We start from the raw sequence: 19,291 nt of genomic DNA on the forward strand, positions 1-19,291 counted from the left end.
AAAAAAAAAAAAGGAAGCAAACAGCCATGCTGTGACCTGCCCGTGGAAAGGGGCAGCCTCTGCAATCGAGGGCCTCGATTCTACAACTACAAAGAACTGAATTTTGCCAACAACCTGAATGAGCGTAGAAGAAGATCCCAGGCTTCACATGACAATGCCGCCTGTTGACACCTTGATTTCAACCTTGTGAGACTCTAGGCAGACTCCAACTATGTCATGCCCAGACCTACAGAAAGAAACTACAGTATAATAAATGAGTATTGTCTTAAATTTGTGGTAACTTGGTACACATCAATAGAAAGCTAATGTAGCCCTTTTGCCTCCTTCATTCAGAGCATGGCTTTTGTTTATTCTCTTTCTTCAGGCTGTCTCTATTCTTGTGTAAGACCTCATTATGGGTTACAATGGCCTCCACACTTGTTTCCAGTTTCCTGTGTTCTTCCTCTTCAATCTATCCTGCACGTCTCAGCCAGAATAAAGATATAAAAGGTCAGAATAACCTTCCAAAAATATTGCTTTTGACTTGTTCAATGACCAAGACCAACTCTCCTGGGCCAGTTCTATCAACTTTCATCTCTACCTGGTTTCACATCCCTTTATGACCCAGTTCTCCTTAAAGAGCCTGACTGGCTCTCCTGGCCTGTCTGATGACAAAACCTGTCACCAAGACCTCATTAGTGAAACTGACTACTCAGGAAAATCACTCTGAAAATTACATCCTGCAAAGTAGGTGTTCACAATTTTAAGTGATTATTTTTTTAATAGGATTGGGAATAGTGGAGATGATTCCAGACCTGTAGTTCAGCCCATAAACCCCAGGAACTTTTGGAGTTTTTATTGTTGTTGTTGTTGCTGTTAAAGTTGATTGCTGTTGGCATAAATGTGTTGATGTTCTACTAGATGCCAAGCACTAGGATAAGTATTTTGAAATATACTATTTTCACCAAAAATACTATCACAGCACAGCACTACAGCTTTTTTCTTTAATGGCCAATACTCTCTCTGTCCACATGTTTTTAAGTGTACATTGATAGTAAATCCAAACAGTACTGAAAGAAATAAAGGAAAAAATAAAAGTCTCCCTCTGGCCCAACTAATTTCCTCTCCTTAAGAGCAGCCATTATTAGGGCCAGCCTGTGGCTCACTTGGGAGAGTGTGGTGCTGATAACACCAAGGCCGCAGGTTCGGATCCCTATATAGGGATGGCCGGTTAGCTCACTTGGGAGAGCGTGGTGCTCAGAACACCAAGCCAAGGGTTAAGATCCCCTTACCGGTCATCTTTAAAAAAAAAAAAAAAAAAAAAAAGAAGTGATAAGTATCCAAAAAGCACATACTCTGGTCCGCTGATCCACCCATTGCTCCATGGAGGCAAAGGAGCACGGAAAGGCAAACTATATAATACAAAGGCTACTTATAGCAAATGGAGGCAGGTGACCATGGTACTGGTATCAGCCTGGTTGGCCATTTCCACTTTAAGGGAAGCCCTTTTGTAGTGTATAGACACTCATTTGAGCATGAGGGTGCCATCTGACCCAGAGCATGTCTAATAGGCACAGACCACATGGCCTCTGAAACTTTGGCTTTTCTGTTTTCAGTGACATTCAGCTCCATTCTGTTCTCACAGTCAGATTAGCCCAGGAGCTAAGTGTGTTCTTTAAAGTCAGTTTATGTATGTCTGGTCTAATCCTGCAAGGTCTGCTCTGCCTACCTATGTAATCTTATGTTGCTTCACTCTCCTCCTTGCCCTCTAAACATTGCCTATCCTAGACTTCTTATAGTTCCTCCTATCTCCCCCAGCACGATCTTTTTCACTATCTTCCAGGCCTTTGCCCATGCTACCCATTGCTGGAACACCCTTCCTTCCCAGCCTTTCCAGGTCTCATCCTAAAAGTCCCTTCCTCAGGAAGGCCTTCCCTGCCCCCACCACATTAATTGAGGATTCCCGCCATTACACTGTATGTGTACTTCCTTCTCTTAATACTTGTCACACTTTATTATACTTGTTACTTGTTTGATATCTGTCTTCCTTTCTAGCCACTAGAAGTCCAGAAAGGCAGAAGTTACTCTGTTCTGTCCAACTTTGTATCCTCACTACCCAGCAGATTGCCTGTCATCTAACAGATACTCAATATAATGCTTGAATGAAAGAATGAATTAATGATATCACACCTAACAATGCTTAGGAGTCACAGAAGAAGAAATTGTCCTAGCATGCCTTTCTTATGGAATTTACTAATATTAATAGATAACTAATAAATACCTTATTTATAAAATTAGTACATACAGATTTTCAATCACACATATTATATGAATGTTAAACCTAGTGTCCCTAGTCACAGGGACAGTCTCCCAGTTAAGGGTCAGTTTTTAAAACCCAAACAGAGCTGCCCCTCAGGCTTTCTGTCAGAATTACTGAGCCATATTGTGAGCTATGATAGCCTCCCCCTTAAAAGCACAGGACTCTCCAGACCACATTGTGAAATCAAATATGGTATAAGAATTGCTGAGGAAGTTTCACATTTACTTATTTTTTATTTTGAAGGCCAAGCCCAGACGGTGAAGTAGGCCATTAGAGGTGTGTGAGCAGGAAAGGTGATGAAGTCTGATCTGTGCTGAAGATTGCTCTTGCAACAAACAGGACATTGGATGGGTTAGAGTGTTTTTAAGCCCGGGAGGACAGAGGTAAAACCCTAACTCTTTCTCCCACTTGAATAGAATAGGTATTTGTGTGTATGTCTTATCTCCCCATCTGAGTTCATTCCCAACTAAGGGCAGAAAGTTTATGGTGTTCATCTGAGGAACTACCATGACACAAGTTGGAGTACATTAAAAAGTAAGGGGGAGGACTGGAAAAAACCCAACTGTCCATCAACAGGTGAATGATTAACAATTGTAGTGTAGCCATACAATGAATACTACTGAGGTAAAAAAACAAAAAAAATGAATGAACTACTGATACGTGCAATGATAAGAATGAATCTCAAAATAGTTATGCCGAGTAAAAGAAGCCAAATACAAAGAATATATACTGTATGATTCCATTTATATAAAATTCTAGAAAATGCAAACTATAATGACATAAAGCAAATCAGGGTTTGCCTGAGGACAGGGATGGGGGCAAAGGAGGACATTGGAGGAGGGGACAGGAGGAGAGGATTATTGAAGGGGCACTAGGAAACTCTGGGAGATGATAGCTATGTTCATTATTTTAATTGTGGTCATGTTTTCACAGGTACAAGGGGTCTTCTTAAAAGATTCGTATTATCTTTTAATTCCATTTTTCACAAACTTTTTGAAGTACCCTTGTGTATGTGTGTGTGTATATATATATATGTCAAAATTCAGCAGATTCTACTTTAAACATGCAGATTATTGCATGCCAATTACACCTCAGTAAAATTGTTTTGTTTTCTTGGTTTTTGTTTATTTTAATTACATGGGATGACAGAGAAATGAATTAAGAAATGGCATTTAAGCTGGACCCTGGATATGGCCTTGGCTTGAAAGAAAGCTCTGTCCAAGCCAGAAAGAAGGAACAGTTCAGTCCAGGCCTGGAAAAAAGCAAATGGGTGTACAGGAAGGTGAAAAGACCATTTTGACTAGAGCAGAAAATCTGTGTAGTGGAGCAGTGGGAGACGGACCTGTAAAAGAAAGAAGAGGCAGATTATGGGAGGCTTTAAATATCAAGCTTTTAAAAAGCCTGCATTGGGAGAGTGCGGTGCTGGGAGTGCAGCAGCGTTCCCGCCGCGGGTTCGGATCCTATATAGGGATGACGGGTGCGCTCACAGCGCTCACTGGCTGAGAGTGGTGGTGCGGCCGGTCTCAAAAAAATAATAATAAAAAATAAATAAAAAGCGTGCATTGGATTGCAGTTCTACCACCTGCTAAATGATCCTGGACAAGTTACTCAACGTTTCTAAAGCTCAGTTTCCTTTATCTCTAAGATAAGAATAACAATAATGGAATTTTCTTAAAAGGTGGCTGTGAAGATTAAATGAGGCAATGCATATAAGCCACTTAGCAGAGGACCAGGTAACTAGTAAAGTGCTCAATAAGTGGAAGCTCAATAACAATTATTGTTATTAACCCCAATATAAGCAAATGTTTAAAGATGTTTGAGCAGGAGAAAAATGATCAGAGGTTCTTTAGGAATCACCATCACTAATTACTTCCCCTCCAGAATTAAAATACCAAACTCTATCACCTCTTCCCATTTCCTTACTCTGTACCTTTCTTTCTTCCTAGTGAACATCATGCCCAGGAGGAGCCCAAAACCAGCATCTAAGGCTCCCTCCTGTTAGTGAAGGGATCCCAGCTGGTGAGCCTCACCTCTGCGAGACAATCTAAACTGAGTTGAGATATGGCCTCTGGGATGGAGAATCAGAGGCCCCCAATCCCACCCTCAAAGTGTTCAGCCACTGGGCTGGCCCGTGGCTCACTCGGGAGAGTGCGGTGCTGATAACACCAAGGCCCCGGGTTCGGATCCCACATAGGGATGGCCGGTTCGCTCACTGGCTGAGCGTGGTGCTGACAACACCAAGTCAAGGGTTAAGATCCCCTTACCGGTCATCTTTAAAAAAAAAAGTGTTCAGCCACCACCACCCCAAATTTAGATCAGGGTGCAGTCTGAAGAGAATAAAGCAGATGATATTTCTTTTAATTTTAAAACGTAGATATTTACCCCCCCAAATCCAGGGAGGGGTACAGGTTTTCAGAGAGTGATTCTGCTTTCTCAAGTCTCAAAAGCACTAAACTAAGAGCTTATTCTCTTAAGAGTTTCTGAGGAAAGGCCTTCTGTGCCTCAGTTTCCTTATCTGTAAAATGGGAGATAATAACAGTACCTACTTTTTATGAGATTCTTGTGAGGATTAAAGGAATTAATATGTATAAAGGGCCTAAAACAGTGCCTGACACATAGTAAGTGCTCCGTGGGTGTTAACTAAACTTTATTAAGGATTTTATTTATTCCATCTTGTTTGCAATGCTTCTTATTTGTGGTCATATATTATCCAATTACTAAGCATTAACAGTGACTTCGTAACAGGCTATTTCAGCCCCAGTGCATGTCTGGGTTAGAAGTTTGACTGATGGCTTATAAATAAATGTTCATCTTCCAGGTCAGTGGCATCCAGCTTCTCCACAGACCCACTGGTGGTTGTATCTGTTAATTTCATTTACTGAGAAAATATATTGCACATAAAAGAGTCCAGCAATGCATTTAAATTAATTGGTAACTTTATTAACAACAATAGCATCTACACAGATTTGAAAACACACATGCAGGAAACATAAAATTTATTAAGTCTATGATAATGTCTGGAGCTTATTTGGATTCATGAAACATCTCCAACCAACTCCAGAAGCCCTTAACCAAGAGCAGAGTTGAGTAACTGATCAGAACATCAGTGTCTTCATCAGCAAAATCACGGCGTGGACAAAAAGACTCAAATTCCACAAAATAAAACTAAAATGCAACTGTCCTGGCATCTGAAGATACAAATATGGTGGGCAGTGTCAGCTGCATGACCAGCGGACCAATCGCTTAGCTTCTCTCAACCGCATTTGTAAAAAGGATATTGACTCTGCAGTCCTGTCTATCTTGCAGGACTGACCAAGTAAATAAGGTGGCGACTGGAAATTAAAATCTCATCTGAGTGGGGAACAGAGAATCAGGATTGGTGGGAAAGGGGTAAGAAAAGAAGGGAAAATTCTCTTTCCAGTGACCAACGCTCTGAATTTAATGAAAATCAAAAAAAGGTGACAGTAAACTCGGAAGCGAAAAGCGAGGACCTACCATTTCCACCTCCTCTCAGATGCAAAAAGGCCCCCCTCCCAGCTGTTGCACTTGAGGTGACTAAAGACATTTGGAGGAGCTCCATAAATATTTTCATTTTCATTGAGTCTTCGCATACTTCTAACAGAAACGAACAACATCCATCTGTCTAGGGAAGTGACTAAGAAAGGGGTGGGATATAAAATGTAATTCAACAATATTAATTCAGTAAATAGTATTTATTTATTTTATTATATTTTTTTTAATAAAGATGACCGGTAAGGGGATCTTAACCCTTGACTTGGTGTTGTCAGCACCACGCTCACCCAGTGAGCTAACCGGCCATCCCTATATGGGATCCGAACCTGCGGCCTTGGTGTTATTAGCACCGCACTCTACCGAGTGAGCCACGGGCCGGCCCAGTAAATAGTATTTAAGTGTCCACTGTACGCCAGGCAGATTGAGGCTGAACACATAGAGGAAAACCAGACCAGCAAAGTCTCTGTCACGGGCTTAAGGAGAAAGACCATAAACAAGAAAGCAAACGAACCAATTTCATACAGCTGCTAGGAGGAAGATAAAACAGACAAGTAGGACCGAGAGCCGCGAATTCCTGAGTGAATGACTTGGGAAGGTCTCTGAGAAGTGACTTTTGAGCATAGATCTAAAATGACCAGTGCCTTGCAGTAACCTGGGGCCGAAGCATTCCAAGCAGAGAGTATTAAATGCAAATACAATACACAACCCGAGAAATAGTAAAGATTTCAAAGCCCCAAAGTGAGAGGCGGAAATCGAAGTCTACGAATTCCGCGGCGGCGCGAGATTTTGAATATCCTATCGCCCAATCAGGAAAAGGCTGGGACCCGGCAGCGCCAGCTCCGCGCAAAGCGCACAGAACGGCGGGTACCCACATCGCAGCGCAGGACTGGTGAGCCGACACAAGCCGCTGCCAAGCTTCAGCCGTAGACCTGTCACGCAGCGTCCGCAGGACCCGGGCTTAGTTCTGTCTTGGAGTGTCCTCTCAAATTATGGCCGCAATCAGCCACTTGGCTTTAGATGGATGAAATAAAATACCAAAGTCGCCTGGACACAGCCTGAACGAAGCAGGGGCGGGGGTGAATAGGGGCACATTCTCAACATCCCACTTTAGAGCTTACTCCTAGGAAAGCTGAGACGCACGGTAGGGGTAGAGACGCGCTGCAGATTTAACAGCAAATCCAGTCATGCGCTGGGAACCTCGAGTCACAAACGTTTAAGAAGTTACGTGTGCCACTTGCCATGACTTTTAAACTAGAACTTACTTCATAAAAAGGAACTAAACAGAAAAGTGAACAAAGCTCTTCCTAGTGATTAAGTGGGTGGCTCTGAAAAGAGCCTTTGGTGTCTGGCGGCCGGCAGGGACTCACTTGGAGCTGGTGTACTTGGTGACCGCCTTGGTGCCCTCGGACACGGCGTGCTTGGCCAGCTCGCCGGGCAGCAGCAGGCGCACGGCAGTCTGGATCTCGCGGGAGGTGATGGTGGAGCGCTTGTTGTAATGAGCCAGGCGGGACGCTTCGCCGGCTATGCGCTCGAAGATGTCGTTGACGAACGAATTCATGATGCCCATGGCCTTGGACGAGATGCCGGTGTCGGGGTGGACCTGCTTGAGCACCTTGTACACGTAGATGGAGTAGCTCTCCTTGCGGCTGCGCTTGAGCTTCTTGCCGTCTTTCTTCTGGGCTTTAGTGACGGCCTTCTTGGAGCCCTTCTTGGGAGCCGGAGCGGATTTTGCCGGTTCAGGCATGGTAAGACACAAGGTCAACACGATTTAGCAAAGAAAAGAAGTATGAGAATGGGCGGGCCCGAGCCCTTTATAACCACCTTATGCAAATTAAGGCTCCGAAAGTCTTTCATTTCCATTGGTCCATGTAGGGACCTTGCGTTTTCAGTAATACCTACGTAACAACACCAACTCTTGATTTTATTGGCCGTTTCTGGAGCCATGTTAGGACCAATGAAAAACTCGTCCCTGACCCCACCCCTAGGAAAGCTTATAAAGGCTTTCTTCTTGGTTCTCTTTCAAGCTTACTTTGCTGCGAGATTCTGACTTTTGTCTGTTTTTAACCTGTTCTTTCCGTCATGTCTGGCCGTGGCAAGCAAGGAGGCAAGGCCCGTGCCAAGGCCAAGTCGCGCTCGTCCCGCGCTGGCCTCCAGTTCCCAGTGGGCCGGGTGCACCGCTTGTTGCGCAAAGGCAACTACGCCGAGCGGGTGGGGGCCGGCGCGCCCGTCTACATGGCGGCCGTGCTGGAGTACCTGACCGCGGAGATCCTGGAGCTGGCGGGTAACGCGGCCCGGGACAACAAGAAGACGCGCATCATTCCTCGCCACCTCCAGCTGGCCATCCGCAACGACGAGGAGCTGAACAAGCTGCTGGGCAAAGTGACCATCGCCCAGGGCGGTGTCTTGCCTAACATCCAAGCCGTTTTGTTGCCAAAGAAAACCGAAAGCCACAAAGCTAAAAGCAAATAAATCCTGACAGACTAAACCAAAGACCAAAGGCTCTTTTTAGAGCCCCCCAAGTTCTCAAAAGAAAGAGCTAACGCGCTGTTTCGTGAGCAGCCCTTAATTCAACATTTCGGTGGCTCTTAAAAGAGCCTTTGGGGTTAATGGGGATGGCGTCAAGCCTCCTAATCACTTGTTCTTGCCAGGCTTATGACTCTCCGTTTTTTTGGGTAACAAGACAGCCTGGATATTGGGCAAGACGCCACCCTGTGCAATGGTGACACCCCCGAGTAACTTGTTGAGCTCTTCGTCATTTCTCACGGCTAGTTGTAAATGGCGAGGGATGATGCGCGTCTTCTTGTTGTCCCGGGCCGCGTTACCCGCCAGCTCCAGGATCTCCGCGGTCAGGTACTCCAGCACGGCGGCCATGTAGACGGGCGCGCCGGCCCCCACCCGCTCGGCGTAGTTGCCTTTGCGCAACAAGCGGTGCACCCGGCCCACTGGGAACTGGAGGCCAGCGCGGGACGAGCGCGACTTGGCCTTGGCGCGAGCTTTGCCTCCCTGCTTTCCGCGTCCAGACATAACGACTTAAAATGCAGTTACACCTTCTTTTCCAAGGAGAAGGATGTGGAAAGGATAACCAATTTGATGTGATTTATAAGAGCTACCGGGAGGGGTGAAGGGAAGTAGTTTGATTGGCTAAAGGCGGAGCTGTATCAAATAGCCAATAGGAAAGCAGAAAACAGACTCTTGGTTTGCATCCTGCAGTACGAGGAAATGACGGGTTTTCTAAGTACCTACCAATCACTGAGAGCCACATTAAAGCCCCTTAGTTGCATGCCAGGATTTTTAAAGAGCAAAAGCTTTCAAACAAAACGCTGTTTGGGGGGTGGGGGGGTGGGGTTTGTCGTTACTACTGAGTGGCAATTTGAGGGGCTGTTGGTTGGTTGGTTTCCATCCTAGAACAGGGAAATTCCAAGAAGGACCCTTAAGGACCCACAGAGAGCCTCAAGTAGACGGAGAATTACTTGCACTTAAAGGTATGGGATTCCCAAACCGACTGTCCCCTTGAGCGCTAAGTTACCCTCCAAGTCCAGCCCTTTCTGTCTCGTCACAGCCCAACTCCCTTAAAGAATACACTACTAAGGCTACCTTCTTTCTATCCCCTCAATTTAGTCGCTGGCTGCAATGTAGCTTTGCCCTACCCCCAACCCGCCTGCGCCCCTCGGAATCGGGTTTGACCAGTGGCTGGAATAGATTTGTCATCCTCTTCTCGACCTCCAGGAGGCGTCCAATAGCGCCTTGAAACTTGCTCCCCTGGCTTTCAAAATGTCGCTCTCCGTTTTTCTTCTTACCTCTCCGACTTTCCTTATTCTGCTCCTAAATCCGCGAGTCCATCTGAACTCTGCTTCTCTATCCCCAATTCTTCACTCTTCCCGAGGAGTCTTATCCAGTTCCATGCTTTCAACTGTCCAGATTCGTTTGAGAAGCCCAGACCTTTATACCTGACTATTTACTGGATACTTCAATGGTTTGTCTCAACAAGCACCCCAAACTCAAACTCAACCTACCCAAACGCGAACTCATGCAAACCACCACCGCTCTCTTCTCTTTGGCTTCTTTCTCTAAATTGCACCAACAAACTTCCAGGTACCTAACCCAGAATCTACTCTTCCCTTCTCAACAGCATATCTAGATGTTACTTCCTTAACATCTCTTCACCTTTTTCTCCATGCTCCCCTTGTCTACCTCAGCAGCGCTTTCTTAGATTTCAGCTACAGCCCCTGATGGGTAACTTTGCCTGCAGGATCCAATCGCTCCACGCGCCTCCTTTAGAAGTCTTTCCTGAAAGCTCTTTAGTTTCTTCTTCCCAGCTTCCTCTCCCTGGGAGTTTCACGTCCCCCACACCATTTTCACCCTTAGTATTCCATAAAGACAAAAGGTAGAATGCTATAGAGAAAAGAATAGACAAATTCTATTCTTTGAGCCCTTTTCTGATGCTCTCTCTTTTATCCTCACCTTTATTCAACTGGCACTTATTGTGTGTGCTATTGGGCAATGGCTGTACAGATAATTGAGACCAGTATAAATAAGTCTGTGATAAAAATGTCTCCAGAAGATGGAGGAAAGCTGGTGAACTCTTGAGAGTTGAATTAGTTAATATCAGCTGTCTGTTAGAAATTACCTCTGGTAATATAACGGAAGCTAATTCTAACCCAATTGATTATATCATCTGAGAAGATAAATGTGTTAACAGAAAGGTGTGGTCCACATGGAGTCAGTTATAGTAGTAATATTTTGCATTTCTCCAACACTAAGAGTATATGTCTGGTAGACACAAAGGTTTATGCTACTAGAGAAGGATCCTTGGTTATGAAAACATCAGCCTTTTCTCATAACCTGGGTGAAATATTTCTGAAGACTATCTGACAGGGAAAAAAACAAGTGTTTTTGTTTATTCTCATCACCAACAAAGACCTCTGTAACCAAATATGTGGGGGCTTTTCCCTACACACCAAACAAGCAATTAATTCTACAGCAGATACCAGCTAGGTATCCTCAAATTCAATACCAACACTATCTACCTGAAGATACTGTCAGATCCCACGGGTTGAAGACTCAGTCCCCAAGACTGTCCCTCACTTCAGACGCTGATCTGAAGTCCAGGCCTCTGTAACTTCTGACCCACGGGCCATAAATTGGGGTTCCCACGACCCTCTCTTTGGGTTTGATTAGTTTGCTAGAGCAGTTCACAGAACTTAGGGAAACATTTATGTTTTCCAGTTTATTATACAGGATATTACAAAGGATACAGATGAAGAGATGCATAGGGCGAGGTATGGGGGCAGAGGTACTGAGTTTCCATGCTCTCCCCAGGAACCTCCCCACCCTCCAGGAACCTCCACGTGTTCATGTTACCAAACCTAATGGGGTTCATTTGCCCACTCTCAATCGGAAAGCCAAACATGGAAGCACAGGTCTTTGCAGCAGAGAAAAGGTTTTATTCGCAGGATGGCCCAAGTGAGAATACGGGAGAATTATATCTCAAATCCATCTTCTCCACAGAGGAAAAGAAGATATATTTATGAGGAAGTGGTTAGGGGTAGTACAAGGCATAGGGATTGCTGTTGGTTAAAAGGTTTGAACAGGTGGGCCGGCCTGTGGCTCACTCGGTAGAGTGCGGTGCTGATAACACCAAGGCCACGGGTTCGGATCCCATATAGGGATGGCCGGTTCGCTCACTGCCTGAGCGTGGTGCTGACAACACCAAGTCAAGGGTTAAGATCCCCTTACCGGTCATCTTTAAAAAAAAAAAAAAGGTTTGAACAGGTGCAAGCTGTCTGCATGCCTCTGCGTGTTCAGAAAAATGGTGGCATTAGCAGGATCTGGAAGTGGAGTCTTTGGTCCTCTGACATGAAAAGGCCACCCATCAGACATTCATGCTGGCTCAGTAGAGAGGTCTGCTGGCTCAACCATCCTAGCCCGGTTTGTGTTGGGCCAAGCTAACTCCAGCAGCCCTACAAAAGCACAGGCACACAACTTGTGACTTCTGTGCTAGAGGTGTTATCTTAAAAGGCAGGTAGGCAGAAACAGAATGAGAGGTTATGGAAATTTAATGAAAGAAGAACAATTTAAACAGGGAATATGTTTTAACTGAAAAGCCACGGTTATATTCAGCTTTCCAGAAGCTCTCTGAACCCTAGCCTTTAGGGATTTTATGGAAGCTACATTACATAAGCATGACTAAAGCATGAACAACAACTGTAGAAATATGATTGGACAAAAATGGTATGATCCAATACTAACAGACTGAGTGGGGATACCCAGCAAGGCCTGTTGTTCGGATTCTTGGCCTCTCTGTGCAGCATTCCTTCCTCCCAGGTATAGGGCAGGGTCCCTCCCACCTGAAATGGGCGTACTATCACAGGGGGGCTTATCACATACAATCAGACAACGTAGGTCAGAGAATTTTTTTATGGCTAACTCCAAGATAGAAAGGTGAAGGAAGGTTAGTTTCTATTGCCTGCCTTGGAGAGAAAAAGGAGCAGGAGAAAGGAAGGCAGGAGAAAGAGACTGTTTTCTGAGCCTAAAACAACATGCTTATTGTTTTAGTCACTCAGGAAATAAGAGCTATGGGAGTTATGAGCCAGGAACCATGGACAAAAACCAAAAGACATATATCATAATATTACACTAAACAACCCTCTTTGCTCAGATTCCATGCTCAATTAACAACTTTTTTACTATTCTATATTTTTTCAGTCTTTTTGTTGTTGTGCCTGTTTAATTTTTCTAACTTGGGGGTGGGGGGTGACAGGACGGAGAGAGAGGCAGATACGGGGATTCAAACCTTTGACCTTGGGAGAGCACTGTGCTCTCCCAAGTGAGCTAATCAGTCAGCCCCCTCTGATTATTCTATTTCAAGATAAAAAAAAAGATGATTCTGAGAAGGGAAGAGCCAGTTGTGGGAAAACATATCCACCACTAGAAGTTAATTAATTTGCATTCTGGACTATTCATAAATTTCTTGTTTTTTTTTTTGTTTGTTTTTTTTTTTAAAGATGACCGGTAAGGGGATCTCAACCCTTGGCTTGGTGTTGTCAGCACCACGCTCAGTCAGTGAGCAAACCGGCCATCCCTATATAGGATCCGAACCCGCGGCCTTGGTGTTATCAGCACCGCGCTCTACCGAGTGAGCCACGGGCCGGCCCTCTTGTGTATTTTTTTAGTGTTGGACCCTCCCCAGGAAGCCAATCAACTCTGGAAGTTCTGATAGTGTCAACTTTTCAAACCTACAGGGTAGAAAACAAAACCCACATAACAAGGACACCACCACAACCCTGGCACCCTGTGAGACCCTCCCTAAGAGGCCAGCTGACCTCACTTTCTCTTTGACCTTTGATCTCTTTTGTAACTTCTATCACAGTGCCCTGTGCTATGAGAAAGGGTGAAGGAAAAAGAGATTATGTGAATCCTTACTATGTGATAAGCCCTATGCTAGTGGCTACCTACAAGTACGTATAATAGTCTGTTTCACAGATAAGGGAACTGAGGCTCAGAGGAATTAAAGCAGTTCCTGAAGGTCACCCAGCCACTTATTAAAACATGATTAGAAGCCAGGTCTGCCTGACTCAAAGTACATGCTCTGCCACTTTACTCATACTCATTCACCAACGAGATGTTGAGCTTATTGAAGTCACTTAACTTCTACAGCCTTGCTTTCTTCCTCTGTAAAATGAGAGAGAGAGAGAGAGAATTAGATTTAATACTTTAGATTCCATACAAAACCTTATTAGATAAGTCTAAGTAGGCCAATATCCTACAAATTGTATCAGGCTAATTACTGCCTATTGCTCCCCAGAGCTCCCTCCCAGCATTCTTACTGGGGCTATTATAAAATAAAATAGAGTAGGCCATTTGTAAAAGTATACACCATCACAAACAAATAAGCTGGATTTTATTTCCTTTAACACCTGTGAGATTTTTAACCAACGGCAACTGAATTCCTTCCCAGGCAATTTAATCAAACATTTATTTTGTATTCTAGTTCCATTTCACTCACAATCCTCTCCTTTCCCATCTCCCTTCATCTGTTCCCACCACCACCCCACCTCCTCCATGCTGAGCTGCACACCATTCATGAGATGAGTAAGGCCTTTTCACCACTCCCTGCCATTGCACACACAGTTGCCTCTGGCTGGAATGCTTCATCCATCCATCTCCTAACCTAGCAAATTCTCATCCTTCCACTTTTAGCCCAAATATAATCATGAGGGCTTCCCTACTCTCACACAAACATCCTCTGCGTGCCCTCATTTCTTTGTTCACATCCTGGTGATGGCACTTACCATTCTGTACTGTGCTTTAATGTTCTTCTCACCTCCTTTCAGTAATCAACTCAAGGGAGAGACCATGTCTTCCTTGCATTTGAGCCAAGAGTTCTTGATTTCTTCTACCTGGTTCTTAGTAGGTTCATTAAATGTTTTTGGCATAAATAAATGAAATAATACTCTTAGAAAATTGGCATTTTCTTTTCTAAAATATTTATCTTTAGTCAACAATCAATCTCCAAGAGCCAACCATAAATAGTAGGCTGTGATAGACTGAATGATGGAAGATATGACAGAAGCCTATCAATTAAATAAAACTAATATATCCTCCCATAATAGAGTTGTTAGAATAAATGTAAAGAACCTAGTATGGAGCCGGGAAACTGAGAGGCCCCAAAGCTGGATTAGGAGGCTGTGATGATTAATTTTCTGTGTCAGCGTGCCTGGGATAAGGGATGCTCAGATAGCTAGTAAAACATTATTTTGGGGTGTGTCTGTGAGGATGTTTCTGGAAGAGATTAACATTTGAATCCATAGGCTCAGTAAAGAGGATCACACTTATGATCAGGTGGTTATCATCCAATCTATTAAGGGCCTTCACAAAGAACAAAAGGATGCAAAAAAAAAAAAGGGCAAATTTGCTTTCTGCTTGAGGAGGGACATCTCCCTGGTTCTCAGGCTTCCACGTTTGGACTGGAACGACACCACTGGCTTTCCTGGTTCTCTACCTTGTAGACAGCAGAGGTGGGACTTCTCAGCTCCATGATCACATCAGCCAATGCCTCATAATAAATCTCTTTCTATATATCTATATATATACCCTATTGGTTCTGTTTTTCTGGACAATCCTAACTAACATGGAGGCAGAATAGCTTAATGATTAAGAGCCCAGACTCTGCAACCTGACTCTCTGGGTTTGCTTACCAGATCTGGTACTATGGGCAAGTTACCTAACCTTTAAGGGTCTCTGCTTCCTCATTGGTAAAGCGAGAGTAGTCACAGTAGCTATTTTGTGAGCGTGCTGTAAATATTAAAAGAGTTCATAAATGTAAAACATTTAGAACAACACCTGGTACCAGCAAAACAGGAGCATCCCAAAATTCCTTGAATGAATTTGTCATTTCAAAACTAAACATTGGGGTGCCTGGACGAGGAGTGTTAGCGGCCTGAACGCCCCTGCTGGCTGCTGCAGGACTTTTTCCCCGGCCAGCAGGGCCGGGCGCCGTCTGAAAGCGCGCTCTGCACTCGCACTGCCTGTCAGGCCCACCACGAGGCGCCTGGGCTCCGTGCAGCGGAAAGTGCCGGGTGTGTTTGTGATGGAGGTGGAAGAGGGGCCGTCCGCCAAACGGGAGCAGCAGACCAACCATGCCTTTGGGCTCAGCTGGATAGAAAACCCAACAAACAAGCTGACAAAAGATTTAAAATTTTAGGGCCGGCCCGTGGCTCACTCGGGAGAGTGCGGTGCTGATAACACCAAGGCCATGGGTTCAGATCCCTATATATAGGGATGGCCGGTTGGCTCACTGGGTGAGCGTGGTGCTGACAACACCAAGTCAAGGGTTAAGATCCCCTTACCGGTCATCTTTATATATAGGGGGGAAAAAAAAAAGATTTAAAATTTTTCTACATTCAAAAGAAAACTCAAAAGAATTTTTTTGTAATGTTGAGAAGGACTTCAGACCTGTTCCAGAGTCCTGGATACCGGCAAAGAAAATAGAACAATTAAATGGGAATCCAGTACCTGATGAAAATGGACACATTCCTGGTTGGGTACCAGTAGAGAAAAACCACAAACAGTACTGCTGGCATTCCCCTGTAGTTAATTATGAATTTGAAATTGCCCTGGTACTAAAGCATCATCCTGACGATCCTGGACTTTTGGAAATTAGTGCAGTGCCACTATCAGGTCTCTTAGAACAAACACTGGAGCTTATAGGAACAAATATCAATGGAAACCCGAAAACCCTCAGGGATTCCAAGCAAGAGGAATTTGTCAACCTGAAGCAAAAAAAAAGCAAAAAAGCTATGATTTTCAAATTTTAAAGTTTTTTTTTTTTAAAGATGACCGGTAAGGGGATCTCAACCCTTGGCTTGGTGTTGTCAGCACCACGCTCAGCCAGTGAGCGAACCGGCCATCCCTATATAGGATCCGAACCCGCGGCCTTGGTGTTATCAACACCACACTCTACCGAGTGAGCCACGGGCCGGCCCCATCCGTACGTCTTCTTATACCACGTGGAGCATTTCGAATAAGAAATCTGACTTAATTGAAGCACAATGATCTGTTATCCTGGTTTGACGGTTGCAGAGAGGGTGAAATTGAAGGAATAGTATGGCATTGCTGTGATGGCTGTTTAATTAAGGTCCATCGCCATCATCTTGGTTTATGCTGGCCAATTCCAGATACTTATATAAATTCAAAACCAGTTATTATCAACATGAACCTGAACAAATATGAGTATGTCTTTCATACTGTTTATTTAATTATTTTTCAAAAATAGATAATTTGGTAGGCTTAAAGATATAATACTTGATGTATAAAATGGAAATGCAGTTAAAATTAGCTTCATTACTGTTATATTACCGAATATTCTGCCATGTTAAAAAATATCTCAAGGTTTCTGTCATTCACTGTGAAACATACCAGTTTCTTCCAGCATCTGAAGAAATGAACTTCCAGTTGCAAATACCTTTTCAAAATTTTATTTAGAATCAACAGATTAATTTTAATTTCTCGACACAGAAATCTAAGTTACAGTAAGCTCCTGAGCTTTTACAAAGGCTGGATTCTGTCCACTGTAACTGGGTAGTAATCTAAAGACAATAATTACCAACAGTTTTATATCATTTACTTTTAAAATTAAGTAGTTTAAGCTCAATTTAATTTTGCTAGACATTTAACAAAACATATGGCACAACGTTATAACCTGGGTGTGTCTGTGTGTATACAAGGGTACTTCCAAAAGTTCGTAGAAATGTAGAATTAAGAGATAACACATATATTTCCATGAACTTTTTGAAATACCCTTGTGTGTGTGTATATCATAGTTAGTATCTGAGAATCTTAACACATAAAAATAAGTACATACAAAACCACAATTTTAAATGTTATAAGTTTACCTGCATACTCTTTAAAAATTTAAAACATTATGAATGTAGAGACATTCATCATAGCTCACTGCCTACTTCATAGTCATTCTAAAAATCTTCAAAAATACACTTTCCCAGTAAGATAAAAATTTCATATAATTTTATTTACTAAAAATTCCAATTTAAGGAAAGGTACAAGGTAGTGAGAAGGAAATTCCTTAGTTCAGAGGCTTTCTTGATTTCTAAATAGAATTTTAACTTATAAAGTTAATAAATAGTTAAACAAAACTACAGTTACAGATGGTCCTTAATAAATGGGGAAATTAACAGGACTTTCTTCATCTTCTTCAAACTGTTCAGAAGCAGCAACAGGGCTATTTAATTCACCTCCCAGTTGTTCAGAAAATCTTTTTAACTTCTCAAGAGAATTTTTTTTCACTTCTTCCTTGTAATTATACTTCAGGTCTTCAATTTCTTCAAAAAATGAAGGATAAAAATTTTCCAGTTCTTTTTTCAGTTTTTTTATTTTCTCCTAGTAAACATTATCTTTAAAAGTCCCACATAGGAATATATATAATACATGTTTTAGGTTTGGACTAATTTAATCACAAACATGAAAGCCAAAGAAAATAGGCAAATATGGTTAGAAAGGCAGAAGTATTTTCTTAAGATTTTGTTAATAAGGTTTCATTGTACCATATAAACAACTAACTTGTTAACTGTCACATCAAATTATCAGTTCTCCAAGTTATGTTCTAGTCTTTGACTAAAATTAATAAACTTAGATTATGTTGGGATTTAATCTTTCTCTAAAAGCATATCAAATACTCTGAATGAGGAAATTAAAAAGACTTTGCTATTCACAATATTGAAATTATTCCAGTTAAGATTTTTTGGTTTAGGCTTCATTTATATTGTCTTTATAATATCTAATTTTTAATGAATGATGACTAACTTTTTATAAATATACTTATGATCAGGGAAACCCTAGGACTTCTGCCTGGTTAAGTTAGGCCTCTGATAAAGAGAGAGTTTGAACTTTACTGACTGTTTAGAATAGCCAGTAATCACTAGCTAATTCTCATACCAATGCCCTTCTTCTGTTTAGAGTCTTTTTTTAAAAAAAAGATGACCGGTAAGGGGATCTTAACCCTTGACTTGGTGTTGTCAGCACCACGCTCTCCCAAGTGAGTCACCGGCCAGCCCTACAGAGTCTTAAAAGAAGTAAAGTATAGTAATTTCTTTTAAGGGAACTATAACTTTTTTTTTTTTTTTTTTTTTTAAAGATGACCGGTAAGGGGATCTTAACCCTTGACTTGGTGTTGTCAGCACCAGGCTCAGCCAGTGAGCGAACCGGCCATCCCTATATGGGATCCGAACCCAGGGCCTTGGTGTTATCAGCACTGCACTCTCCCGAGTGAGCCACGGGCCAGCCCTAAGGGAACTATAACTTTAAGGGAAGATTCCTGAAAAGAATTTCAAAAGGAACTAGAAGACACTGTTCCCAATATGACCCAAAACTTAAGAAAATATTGTAATAATGATCTATATTTGTTACAATTAAAAAATAAACTTACTCTTTAGTCCTTAAATAAATAAATAAATAATAAAATAAAATAAACACTGGGTTTATCCTATGACCCAGCATTTCTACTTCTGGATATAAAACAAGCAGAAATTAATGTTTATGTCCAACAAAAAGCATATACAAGAATGTAGTATATTCATATACTGCAGTACTGTTGGTGTGAGCAGTACTGAAGCCACGTTGGGACCTAAAACTGCCTGGGCTGCACAAAATGTTAATAGACACAGGTTTTTTTCTTAACATATATTTCTCTGAGTTACCTCTTTTCCCACGGTTATTTGATATTTTGAACCTTGGCTACGAGGCAAGATGACATTATTGACGTAAAGTTGTTTTCCGGTCAGCCTGGAGCTATAGACTTGCAATGAGATGTGTACTATCCAGACCCTGAGAAACCAAGGACGACGTAAATAAAGCTATGCTGATTCCATCCCTCTAGCCAGGACTATGAGATAACAACAAAGATGGAAGCAGGGGCCGGCCTGTGGCTCACTCGGGAGAGTGCGGTGCTGATAACACCAAGGCCAC

The 19,291-nt window shown here is 42.8% G+C and overlaps 3 protein-coding genes and 1 pseudogene across 3 annotated transcripts; 2 read left to right on the forward strand and 2 right to left on the reverse strand.

Annotated features, from left to right (window-relative positions):
* Window positions 1-6,127: 6,127 nt before the first annotated feature.
* LOC103601189 (histone H2B type 2-E-like) lies at window positions 6,128-7,591 on the reverse strand. Its single transcript, XM_008585570.1, has one exon. The coding sequence runs from the start codon at window positions 7,554-7,556 to the stop codon at window positions 7,176-7,178; it is 381 nt and encodes a 126-aa protein (XP_008583792.1). The 5' UTR covers window positions 7,557-7,591; the 3' UTR covers window positions 6,128-7,175.
* Window positions 7,592-7,861: 270 nt separating this feature from the next.
* On the forward strand, window positions 7,862-8,283 carry LOC103601190 (histone H2A type 2-C). Its single transcript, XM_008585571.1, has one exon. The coding sequence runs from the start codon at window positions 7,892-7,894 to the stop codon at window positions 8,279-8,281; it is 390 nt and encodes a 129-aa protein (XP_008583793.1). The 5' UTR covers window positions 7,862-7,891; the 3' UTR covers window positions 8,282-8,283.
* Window positions 8,284-8,395: 112 nt separating this feature from the next.
* Window positions 8,396-8,927, reverse strand: LOC103601191 (histone H2A type 2-B). Its single transcript, XM_008585572.1, has one exon. It carries the CDS (start codon window positions 8,834-8,836, stop codon window positions 8,444-8,446), a length of 393 nt encoding a protein of 130 aa, XP_008583794.1. The 5' UTR covers window positions 8,837-8,927; the 3' UTR covers window positions 8,396-8,443.
* A 2,339-nt stretch (window positions 8,928-11,266) lies between these two features.
* Window positions 11,267-16,626, forward strand: LOC103601199 (annotated as a pseudogene).
* Window positions 16,627-19,291: the final 2,665 nt, after the last annotated feature.

This window comes from Galeopterus variegatus, unplaced genomic scaffold (genome assembly GCF_000696425.1).
Source record: "Galeopterus variegatus unplaced genomic scaffold, G_variegatus-3.0.2 Scaffold3622, whole genome shotgun sequence".
In the NCBI taxonomy this organism is placed as follows: Eukaryota; Metazoa; Chordata; class Mammalia; order Dermoptera; family Cynocephalidae; genus Galeopterus; species Galeopterus variegatus.